This window comes from Protomyctophum parallelum, assembly GCF_964188405.1.
Source record: "Protomyctophum parallelum genome assembly, chromosome: 13".
Classification (NCBI taxonomy): Eukaryota; Metazoa; Chordata; class Actinopteri; order Myctophiformes; family Myctophidae; genus Protomyctophum; species Protomyctophum parallelum.
This window is the reverse complement of record NC_139708.1, coordinates 32371334-32383290: the sequence shown is the minus strand read 5'-3', so window position 1 is coordinate 32383290 and position 11957 is coordinate 32371334. Positions and strand designations below refer to the sequence as shown.

The 11957-nt window shown below is 40.3% G+C and overlaps 1 protein-coding gene across 1 annotated transcript; it reads left to right on the top strand.

Moving 5' to 3' along the window:
- The first annotated feature begins 187 nt into the window (after positions 1-187).
- LOC310869724 (kelch-like protein 24) lies at positions 188-9860 on the top strand. The gene is made up of 12 exons (XM_083780598.1): positions 188-244; positions 1165-1460; positions 2026-2160; positions 2406-2597; positions 3756-3899; positions 4881-5067; positions 5751-5897; positions 7197-7325; positions 7578-7754; positions 8131-8277; positions 8393-8558; positions 8962-9860. Exons 2-12 carry the CDS (start codon positions 1191-1193, stop codon positions 9125-9127), a joined length of 1860 nt encoding a protein of 619 aa, XP_083636724.1. The 5' UTR covers positions 188-244; positions 1165-1190; the 3' UTR covers positions 9128-9860.
- The last annotated feature ends 2097 nt before the right edge of the window (positions 9861-11957 follow it).

The following is an 11957-nucleotide window of genomic DNA, read 5'->3' as shown; positions in this document are numbered from 1 at the left end:
AGGCCTACTGTCACACCTGAAATCATCATACTGTATACAGACAGTTAATTTTATGTGTGTGTTAGGCTGCACAACCATTTTTACTCACTCCTAACACAGGGTGGCACTGTGGCAGTACTCTCACGTGCCTCTCAAATATCAGCGGGTATGAAAACAAGGGAGAAGAAGGCGTTTTTTTAGTCACGACTCTGCACACTCAGGTTTTGGTTCGTCTCTGTACAGTTGACGTTATGGTGTGCATCAGGTATTATAATCCCACAATTGCTTTACATGCTTCGCTTCCATCTGTGTTTGTCTGTATTTGATTGCATATGACTCAAGCGTTCATCATTTGGAAGTTACTAGTTACTTACTTGCTACTGTCGCAAAGCTCTTCATCTGTGCTAACCAAGCGAACAAAATCCTTGTCAGCAACATTTTCGTCACAGACGAATACATTGGTTGTTTTTCACACGTATGAGCCATTCTAGGCCATAATTTTAAATGTAATCGATAAGACATTAAAAACCGTTTTCCCCTTGTGTTATGTTGAGCTGCCTCGTACTGTGATTGCATGCATCATGTGATGCAGTCACACTGTCATTTATGTTCATTACATTAGTTATCTGGCTATAGTAACCATTGGTGCACGAAAGTACTGGAGTTGAGTCTAGAATCTCTAGGTGCTCCTGTTCCTCCTATAAGTACTACTCCAGGCAAATGAAAGCTGCTCATTCAAATTTGTACTTGAGTTAAAGTACTGGAATACAAGTTTGCTTTTTAAAAACATTTCAAGTATTCAAAAGTACTTAAGTAGGCCTACAAAGTAAAAATTCTTTTTTTAATATCAATGCATTGCTGTATTAAATATATAAATAACAATAGAAAATTGTACATCTGATATTTTCACTATATTGGGTGTAACCGATTCATTCATATTGTACTTTTTGTCAAAAGCACTTATAAATGTTGTGGAGTCAAAGTCATAATTATCCAAAAATACAGACACAAATAAAGTACAGATAACTAAAATCTACTTGGGTTTTATAGCAAAATGTACAATGACACAGATGCTTTCTGAAATTGAATTGGTGAAAAATACAGTACTCGAATAAATGAACCGTACTTAAAGTTACTGTCTCCACCACTGCCGTTAACTCCATCCTGTCCTACTTTCGTATATAGGCTGGTCTAGCAAGGGGACTCGAGTCATGGCTGAAATTGTTCCAGTTAATGCCAGTTTGCCCCCCTGCCCCTTGGATGTGACCTTTGCCCTCCAGGAGGATGGCACCAGTGTCCCGCTGTCCGCAGTGGAGAGCGACAACTTTGTGTTTGTGGAGTCAAAGCATCCCAACAAGGTGCTAGAAGGCCTGAACAGTCTTCGGCTCAACAATGCTTTCTGTGATGTCATCATCTGCTGCGGGGGACAGGAATTCTCCTGCCACCGTATTGTTCTGGCCTCCTTTAGCTCCTACTTTCAGGTAAACGTGGATCCTTCACCCTTTCACGTTTATATTTATAATAATAATAATAGCTCAAATTTATATAGCGCTTTTCTAAATACCCAAAGCGCTTTACATAGGAACACTAGGAACAGACAAAAAAACGAATCACACTTGCAAGACTTTTTCAAGAATAGCAGATGTACAAGCTGGCAGCGTGAGCTTGTACATCTGCTATTTTTGAATAGCTAAAGCAAAAATCTAAAAGGACTCAAGATGCTTTCTCACTTTTAATGGGTTAATTAAAAGGAGGTAATAATACTGTACTGTGAAATACTGTACATCGTGTTATTGTGGTGGATACTAGCCGCCTTTAGCTTTTACTTTCAGGTAAACGGTAAACACAGATCTTCAACCTTTCATGTTTACATTTATTGCCCTGGTTTTGTTAACCATTTTCAGTTTTACCCTAGCGTCCCACATAAAAAATAAATAAATAAATCTTTATGCGTTTGTTTTTTGTTAAGGAATGTAATTCACTTGAATCCAATATCATGGTCTATCTAATAAATGAGTTGACAAATGAGTTTTCAACCTGACACAGGCAATGTTTTCAACTGACTTGATGGAGTCCAGACAGGAACGGGTGGCCATCAACGGAGTAGAACCTCAGATGATAGGCATGTTGGTTAGCTATGCCTACACATCAGTGGTGGTCATCTCCAAGGCTAATGTGCAGGTGATGTATTATCATAAACCTTACAGTATATGGCTGCAACTATTGATTGCCTGCTTGGCGATTGTACTATCGATCTACTAGCTCACAACACGTTGCATCGTGATTCGTGACACGTGCTATCTTTTATTGAAATATATATTTTTAAATAATAAATAGATTTGTTTGGTTAACTATTGTAATTTTATATACATTGTCTCCATTTTTGATGCATCTGTGTTCACAAAAGATATTTTTATTTGGTCAAGGCGCTTCTGGCAGCAGCAAATCTGTTGGATATCATGGCTGTTCGAGAGGCCTGCTGTAATTTTATGGAGCGGCAGATGGATGAAATGAACTGTGTCGGGATTCACTGCTTTGCCGAGGCCCATTCCTGTAAAATGCTGGAGAAACGCAGCATGGATTACATGCTTGATCACTTCAGTACGGTGTACCAGCAGGTCAGAGACTGAGGGATCTGTGCAGTTCCTAAATTGTTTGTCTGTGTTTGGCCTTTTCTCTGCATTTGTGGTGAGTTGTTACAGTACAATACAGGCCCACTTACTCAAATTCTGTGAAAACACAGTATCAAAATGATGTTATAATTTGGCATTCTCATAAACAATACATCTGTTGGAAATCTGTGTTTGACCAGCTTAATCCGTCCTGCCTCCACAGTCCACACATACTTCCCATACTCCAGGCTGTAATGTCAGGAGTGGATCTTCATCCAGCTTCTACCTGTTAAACTCAGCCAAGCTCTAGTCTGTACACATATATAATCAATATAAACTTAAGTTTACAGTTAATACTGGAAAGGGTTCCAAAGCATTGAAAATAGATAAATGGTTTTGAATGCTAGACGTTTACAATGTATTATAGACCAATATTCAATCGTACAGTATGCACAACTAGCAACTTCCTCCAACTGTGATTGCAGTTCCATTATGCTACCTGTACAGCAGGTACAATATTGGAAAGCATCTGTCATTATACATTTAGCTATAAAACATAATGGCCTATGTACATTTATATTTATTAAAAAAAGTGTTTTTAGATCGGCCTCAGAGCTAAATGGGTAAATATATTTCTATTAAGAATCATCTAATTAATTTACACAACACTGATGATAGTGCTGTCACACAAGTCTACGTGTCTATCTGAAATCTATTAAAAAAGTTTAATCTGCAACGCAATTTTATACAGTATGTAGTGGGGGTTCCCTGCTTCATCTCTCTCAGCTAAGGCGTTCTTGGTCTGAATAACGTTGAAGACCCCTGGTCTAATATGTAAATATCTGAAGTTGTCCCTTGTCTGTTGCCCTACTTTTGGTATTAATCAAACTCCCAAACTTCACCACCACATGTATCTGTAATCATTTGTCAATGATTGGATGAATATTAACAAGATAGTTTAATATTTTTCTTCATAGCATTTTTGTCTTCTTCTTTCTTTCCAGTAGCTATAGTATGTTTAATTAAAAGGGGGGAATTAATACAGTGAAACTACACCATGGTATTGTGCTGGATATGGTGCCATTTTATTCCATTCAATACCTATTCAGGTGGTCTACTGTATCTTTCATTGTCTTGCTTGCTTTCATTTTCTGCCCCTACTAGGATGAGTTCCTCTCTCTCTGTGTGGAGAAACTGACAGAGATTCTTGCCAATGACCATCTTAATGTGCCCAAGGAGGAGATGGTGTTTGAGGCTGCCATGTTGTGGTTAGACAAGTGTCCTACCCGCAGGCCAAGCTTTGAAAAGGTCAGTCCTTTTCGAGAAGTCAAATGCTAGCTATGGCATGCTTACTGTTGGTGGTCATTATAGTCTACATAAATAGATTTTATTGATAATATAGCATGAATTAAAATAATAATAATAATTTAAAAATGTATAAAATAAATTGTATTTCGTCTTTAAAACCTTGAAAGATGAGTTTTCATAGTGATATTGATAAATAGTGATGGTGATAAATCTTACTTAACTATAGTACCATTGAAATAAGCCAGAACAAAATTGTTTGATCATTAAAACTAGAAAAAGTGCCCTTCTGGGCACAGGTCTCCACCAGGAGGATAGGAGTGTTTGTAAATAATTACTTGAGTAAGCATAAGAAAGTATGTAGTAGAGTTAATATTAATACAATCTGAATTGCGGCCTCCTGGTGGCGCTATAACAGGCCGTTCTGGAAATTTTGGGGCAGAGGTTCATCGTTGGCATCCAGGGAGTGTGTGTGCAAAATTTGGCATCGACGGGTTAACTGTGCCGGAGATTAGCTGCTCACGGACACACACACGGACGGACGGACACACGGACGGACGGACGGATGGAGTGCAAAACATACTCTCGGTGGAGACAATAAACCGTGTTCAGTGGTCAAATGGGTGTGTCTTTTAAGACTTTCAGGTGGACCCTGAATGATACAGAAAAGGTTGAGAACTACTGGTGTAGCGAGACAGGAAACATAGTTGTTGCACACCACAGTTATGGAACAGCTTGCCTCTGGCACCTGTGAATTGTAATTAATACATGATTAACCCCAACTTCCCCATCGTCGTGTTTAAACAACCTAAATGTTTAAGGCTAGGCCTTTAGGGTACAAAAAGTACAGTTTTAAATGGTGGTATACTGTACATGCACAATTGTTTCCTCACTTTGTCTTGCAGCAGAGATTTGAAGGCCATGTTTAATGTTGTTCACATATCCAGTTGGACTATAAAATAATTTCTGTCCTAATTGTTTAAGGTGCTAGAGCATATCCGCCTGCCTCTCATCAGCCCCTACTACCTCCATGATGTGATCGAGTCCCTGGATGTGGTGAAAGAATACCAGGGCTGCCAGAGGCTCATCTCTGAAGCCAAGGACTATCTACTGCTCCAGGACCGGCGTGGAGAGCTCTACTGCCACAGAGCACGGCCCCGCAGATCCACAGGTACCCTGCACTATACAATCCTTAGTGTTGATTATTTGTAGTGTTCAAATGTACACTGAGGATTTTACTGTATGCCTGGCTTACACATGTGTGGTGTGCATGTTGCAACTGATGGTGGACAATATACGGGACATCAATGTTTTTCGAGTTGGGATTTCCAGTGCCGAGAAAATAGACAAGATTCTGATGCATTTTCTTCAGTTTTGTTTTTTATTCAGTCTTCATAGACCAATCATTTCATTATTGCATTTTCCGTTTTAAGCTTAGATTTCTGTTTGTTTTTATTGGTTGTCTTAGTTTTCTTCTTTACTCCTTGGCCTGTGCTGTGTTCATGTTCTGTCCCTCTGTATTAACCACTTAAACCCTATCTTAGTTGTTGGTGTCCCCCAGGGGACTATACTTGGTCCACATGAAATGTATTTGCAAAAAATAGCTGATCTTAATGCTCACAACGCCCCACATTGTGATTTGAGCTTTTTTCACCAAATGTTTACCCAGAGTAGGGACATGGGGTTCATGTGGTTAAAAGGGAACAAAGTCAAGCTATATCCAAAGGCCAGGATGCTTATCAGATGGTTCCTTTATGAATAAAGTTGGTTTCTCTTTGAACTCTTAAATCCACTCTGAGTCACTGCTCTGCTCTCTGTCCCTCCTCCTTCCCCCCCTTGTTGCCCTGACAACAGGGACAGCTGAGGTGATAGTGACGGTTGGTGGAGAGGATGACAAGGTGGTGCTTCGCAGTGTGGAGAGCTTTGATCCCCTGACAAACCAGTGGAAGACTCTTGCATGTCTGCCCTTCGCTGTAAGCAAACATGGGCTGGTTGTGTCAGGTGAGAAGTGCCAACGGAGTCAACTGGCTTAGACCACTGGTTCTTAACGTTGGGGGGCCATCAGTGGTCCGACTGGACCTTTTTTACTGGTCTAACTCTTGAGAGTGTACAGTGGGTTCTCTCTGGGACCCTAAACCACACTGTGATAGGGGATTCACACTATGGTCCCGGGTGCGCACTCGGGACCACTTGGCAGATGTTGTGGTAGTGTGAATGATGCGTACTGTTCCCGGGAGCGGATCGCCCAACCGTCCCCGGGACCGCATGGGGGGCGGGTCTCTGGACCGTTGAAGTGTATTCAGATACGGATCGTTCCAATGTGAATGCATGCGTACCTAAAGAAGGAAGTGGACTGTTTTTTTTAAAAGAACGTGACATAATCTCTAGTCGACGAGCCAAGCCTCAACAAAAAAAAACACAGCCGCTGCACGACACGTAACACCAGCGCATTTCTCAACGCCGCCCGTCTCCTGTTGAATCTGCGTATACGCGCAGCACCGCAGTACGCGCTGATCTTATTCTGCGGACTACACGTGGCTCTTGGGCTTTGCTTGGCACAGTTTCCAAAGTAAAACAAAATAATAATAATGCTGAAGTAGAATCCATAGCAAACTAATACACTGGAGCACAGAACTGACAGACACAGTGAATAGCAGGCAGGCTGACAGTGAAGTAGTATAACGGCAAAAAGCCAAAGAGGCAATGCAATGCAGTGTGTCTGGATTTATTTGAGACAATGTCGCAGAGTTGATGGTCAGTGTCCGTGCGCGCCAGCCATCAAATAAACCGCCGTCTGGAGGATTAAAGTGTGTTATGCAAGTGTACCCGGGTGCGCTGTTGAATCTCGGGCAATGTGAATCATGGCCATCGGGGACCAGGCAACCGTATTCGGAAACGGTTCCAATGAAACGGATTCAGTCCGTCTCAGTGTGAATCCCCTATTAAACTCTCTGAGAGTGTACAAATGGAACCAATGGACAGGTCCATTTGGTTCCATTTTGTACACTCAGAGTTACAGACCCATAAGTGTCCCATTTGGACAAAGATTTCATATGCCAGGCAGAAACCTTGTATCTCCTACTTCGTCATACAACAGTAGAGAAAATAGGCGATCTATAAGTGGTTAAGTCTCTGTGTGGTTTGTTCAATTTCCATTTCTTGAAAAGTAACATACGGTACAAGGTTTCTGCTGACAGTGACGATATAATATAAATGTATCTTGAGCTCTGAAAATGTTTATTTCTATACCAACGTAACTTAGCATCACTATTTCTTTATTCTGCTCATCTTCTATCATAGGCTCTACTCTCTATTTGGCCGGAGGAGAGTTCCCTGATGGTTCAGCCAGTAGGGAGATGTGGCGCTATGACCCTTCCCGTGATTCATGGTTGGAGATGGCTCCCATGAATGTGGCACGTTCTGAATTGGGTAAGACTGTCAAACCCTCGCATTTACATTCAACCTGTCATCTTTATTTTCGGCATAGGTCGAAAATGTTCAACATTTTGAAAATGGCTAATCTACAATGCTTCATGATGCGACATGTTGTGAGCTTGTAGATTGGATATTTTCATGTGACACCGCCTTATTACAATGTACAAAATAAGTCTCAAGGGTTGTTGTTGCGTACGGCCAATGTCATCTGTACTAATTATCATTTTATATGTTACAACCCCATAGGCCTGGTGATGCTGGATGGCTATGTGTTTGCGGTGGGTGGCTGGGAGGGCCGCTCTCGCCTGGACTCCGTGGAATGTTATGACCCAAATGCCAATACCTGGCAGTTCAAGGAGTCCGTCAAAATGGCTGTCACCAGCCCAGCTGTAGTCGCATTAGATGGACTACTCTATGTTACTGGTATGGAACAGGGTTATGCGCCGTTATTCAGCCTAATGGGTTTTATGTAAAGCATAATGGTTAAAGCTAAAGTCTGTGACTTATCTTAATGATTAAAACATACAGTAATTTTAATCAACCTGTATGGTACAGGTATGTTATATAAAATATAACTATTACATCTGCAGTGTGCTCATATGTGGTCTCCGTACTGGTCCACTGAGAAATTCCACACCAGATTCAACACTAGATGCACCGTCATCTTTATGATGATTATGACTTGATGATTGTACCTTTTTAATTAAGGTCCAGATGTCCAAAGCCTTTGGTATTATGTATTCGTCCTTTTCCCATTGACAATGAATAATGTTTTTCTATGTGTTCTCCTGGGTCTTAGGTGGTGCTGTACTGGAGGATGGTGATGGCACAGACCTAGCCCAGGTGTACAACCCTAAAACATCTGTGTGGCTAGAAGTGGCTCCTATGCAGATTGCACGTTCTGGTTCAGCTGCATGTACTCTGAAAGGAAAGATCTACGTTATAGGTATTGTATGTTCTTACTGGTTAGTTCCATAATAGACTCACTTCAACTTTACTGCAGTGTCAGCACATAATGGAGCTGTCTAACAGTCTTTATCCTGTTATTTACTTATCTATAGGGGGTTGGCATGCCTCGACTGAGAACACGGACAAGGTTGAGTGTTATAACCCCAAGACTAATCAGTGGACCATGTGCGCCCCCATGAAAGAGCGACGCTACCGGCCTGGCGTGGCTGTGGTGGATGGGAAGATATATGTACTAGGAGGGGAGGAGGGCTGGGACAGGTAATACTTGATTTATACTTTATATACTTGATTTAACTCAGGCTTAAAGGTATATTCAGTGATTTCACTTAATTCAAATATCACTTATTTTTTTGTTTTGTTGTGATAATCCTCCCTACTATAGAGTGTGCTGGCCATATAAGGAGTTCCTCCCTGTCCCCAGTTAACCCCTGGGGGTCAAAAAAACCTTAGGTTTCGTTTTTTACTCTCTATCCTGATTGGACGAAAGGCTGGGTCCCACAGCCAAAAACGAAACCTAAGGTTTTTTGAGTGAAATCACTGAATATACCTTTAAAGGTGTCTGCATGTCCAGCTGCTCCATGAAAGCCTGGATAGAAATGGCAGTTTGTCTAGTCTACACACCAGGCATTTCTCTCATGGCTGTTGGTCTCTCTTCATCTAGGTATCATGATACCATCGAGCGATACTGTGAAGAGACGGACACGTGGGAAATTGTGGGAGAGATGCCTACAAGTCGCAGCTGGCTAAGCTGTGTGTCTCTCCAGCTGAGGAAGGATGCATGCACAGTCAACGAATCTGCCACAGCCGATACCATACCTGTGAACTGAGGGGCAGGAAGATGAAGCAAAGCTTGTAGGGTGCCAAACCTCCCAGTGCAACCATCATCCTTCTGTAGTTATTGGTGCCCTCCCCCCCGTGGGCAGGAGGGGGGCACAGAGTCAAGCGCTCCTTGCTTCAGCGACAAGGACCAGGAAGGTGCAAGTTTGTGCCAAGATTGCGTCGCTGTTTTAGAGGGTCTTTTTTTATAGATCTTTTCCCAGTGGCAAAGGTAGCGGGGTTAACTTGTGATGGCCTGCTGAGTCTTGCGTGCTTGGGTCTGTTTTATTGCAGAGATGACAAAGGAAGGTCTCAACCCACATGAATCCATAGCAACTGTGATCACTGAGAAGCCTCAGTGAGTGTGTACAGGTTACAACTGTGTTACAGATGTCACATCAGGTCAAATCTGTGATCCGGTAGGTTCCCGGCCAATGTTGTGCATTTCTGTGTAATTATTCAGTGATGTTCCTCTGTTGTTTTGGGACTTGGCTAAAGCGAGCGAAACTGTATTTGTTAAATGAATGCCTGTAAATATTTTGCTTGATCAAAAGATGCTCTATGGGCCAAAGAATTTAATCAGTATTTTTGACCCAGTGAAAAAAGAGGACTCACTGTATGTTAGAGGTCAAACTTGTAGATTCTGAATCATTGCCTTTAATGTATGTTGGCATCTATTTTTGTAATGTACCGTAAGTGTGCTTTATGAAAAATCAAGTCCAATAAAGATGTTAAATTCAATAATGCATTTATGGCATTTTCTTTTCAAAGGTGAAAGCATATTATGCTTTCACTTGGATTATTCCAAGTAGTTCACATCATATTATGATGTGAACTGCTTGGAATAATTGAATGTGTAACTAGTACATTAGAATGGTCAAATTTATCAAATAACTGGTTCTCAGAAATTATAAAGTTGATTGCAAACTTGATTAAAAGTACTGTATGAGCTGCCCATACTTGAGTGAGCCATATCTTGTGAGAGATGACTGATTGTGTCATTTTGATGGTGACCTTGACCCTTTTAAGACAAAGTTGAATAATTTATTTCAGCAGCTTACTGGTCAGTTATTTTGCTGAAAGACAAAGGGGAAAAACACCTCGGTCTAACTTAATTGGAAGTAAAAAAGCATTCTATTTATCTAACCCAGTTTGTAAACATGACAGCACAACACGATGACATTACTCACATTTATGGATATGCAGTCCACTGACCAATTAGTACACCCTAGACAGTTTTTAGTTACGTTGCTTGATTCAGTATTATTTTGATATTCATTTCAAGAGACACACCTGCCCTTTCTCATGCTATTATGAGTGAACAGACTGAGAAGTTTGTGAAGGACTGAAACCACCTTAATATACAGTAGTCCTGGCTCTTGTCCACCAATCTCTGGACTGAATGGTAACATGAGTGTAGAGTCTGTAGACAATTGAAATGTAATTATATTCAACTGTGATGCCCAAAATGAACTGATTGTCTCAAAAAACGAAAAAGAATTTAAAAAAAAAGAAAGCAAAAGAAACATCCCTTTGCATCTTGACAAGATTAAAGGAATAGGCTATTTCACTTTCTTTTTTTATAACCTTTTAACATAATTATTGTCATTTTAACACCATGTAATCATAATTAAATCAACCTTACCCAAACAAACAAAAACACATATTTTTCTGTGCGTCTAATAATAGGCTTACCTTGCTACTCTTTCACGTGCTGCATCAGGCAGGAGCAGGGGGTCTTTTCAGCCCAAGGACCCCCAGGCCCTCACCAACACTATCATATTGTTTAAAAACATGTTTCTGTGGAACAGGAATATTTAAATAGCAAACTCCGTATAACCTTTTAGTATAGGATTAATGTAATTAAGAATGTTGAGATAGAAGAATGTTGTGATATTTGATCATTTCATTGTAGGCCTATATCCTATGTAATAATTGTGAGGGAAAAGTGAATGCTGTATGGTATTGGTAGCCTGTATGGTATGGTATTGGTAGCCTATGTGATAAAATTGTTAATTGGTATCCATCACTGGATGTTTTGTACTTTTCCTCAGTTGGCCTTTCTATCTGCACTGGAAATGTATTTCACTGCTGTAAGAAAATACAGATAAAAACAAAGACTGCAGAACAAATTCAAAGATTATTTATTTGTCTGTTGATTATTTGACTATTTTGTTACATAATATAGTTTTATAGGAGGATTATTACTACAAATTTACTACTATTTTACCATAGTATATTTTATTTTATTTTATTCTTAGTGTTATCAATCCTGTTGAAGGATGACGCCAGATGAAAGAGACGCTTTCTTCAAGTTCACAATCACATTTTGTTTGTATTGTGAAAATGTGAACTAGTGAATCAATACCGCCCCCATCTGGCGGAGTCTGTACTTAGATGTACTGCGTAGATTTTGAACCTTAATAAAATGGGTGAAATATATCATTTTAAAACGGTTGAAAATAGTATTTGGAGTAGTACTAATCAACTCGAATTGTAGGCCTACTTACAACTTTACATTATCTTCTGTCACTGTAACTTGTGGTGGGTGAAATGAAATATACAAGGCATTCATTCAAAGTGTTTGCACTGAACTGATGTGATATCAAATGGGTATACTGTTACTTTATCACAAAAACGAACCCACTGTTTTAAACCTGTGATGTGAATAAAGATTATTCTGAATGACCAGATTAATTATACTTGATCAATTAAGTATTAGTGCTTCGCATTATCATAACAAACAGTTCCATTGCATGTTTTAGCTGTTGTGAAACCATAACCATATTCTACAGTATGAATTATTGGGCGCATGATGGGCATGATTGGTTGTACAGTAGA

What these genes read in the sequence shown, in the direction of transcription:
- LOC310869724 (XM_083780598.1), top strand. Translation starts at nt 1,191, where the DNA reads ATGGCTGAAATTGTTCCAGTTAATGCCAGTTTGCCCCCCTGCCCCTTG. An exon ending in CCTTTAGCTCCTACTTTCAG is followed by an intron (nt 1,461 to 2,025) that starts GTAAACGTGGAT and finishes AACCTGACACAG; the next exon opens with GCAATGTTTTCAACTGACTT. An exon ending in TCAGTACGGTGTACCAGCAG is followed by an intron (nt 2,598 to 3,755) that starts GTCAGAGACTGA and finishes TGCCCCTACTAG; the next exon opens with GATGAGTTCCTCTCTCTCTG.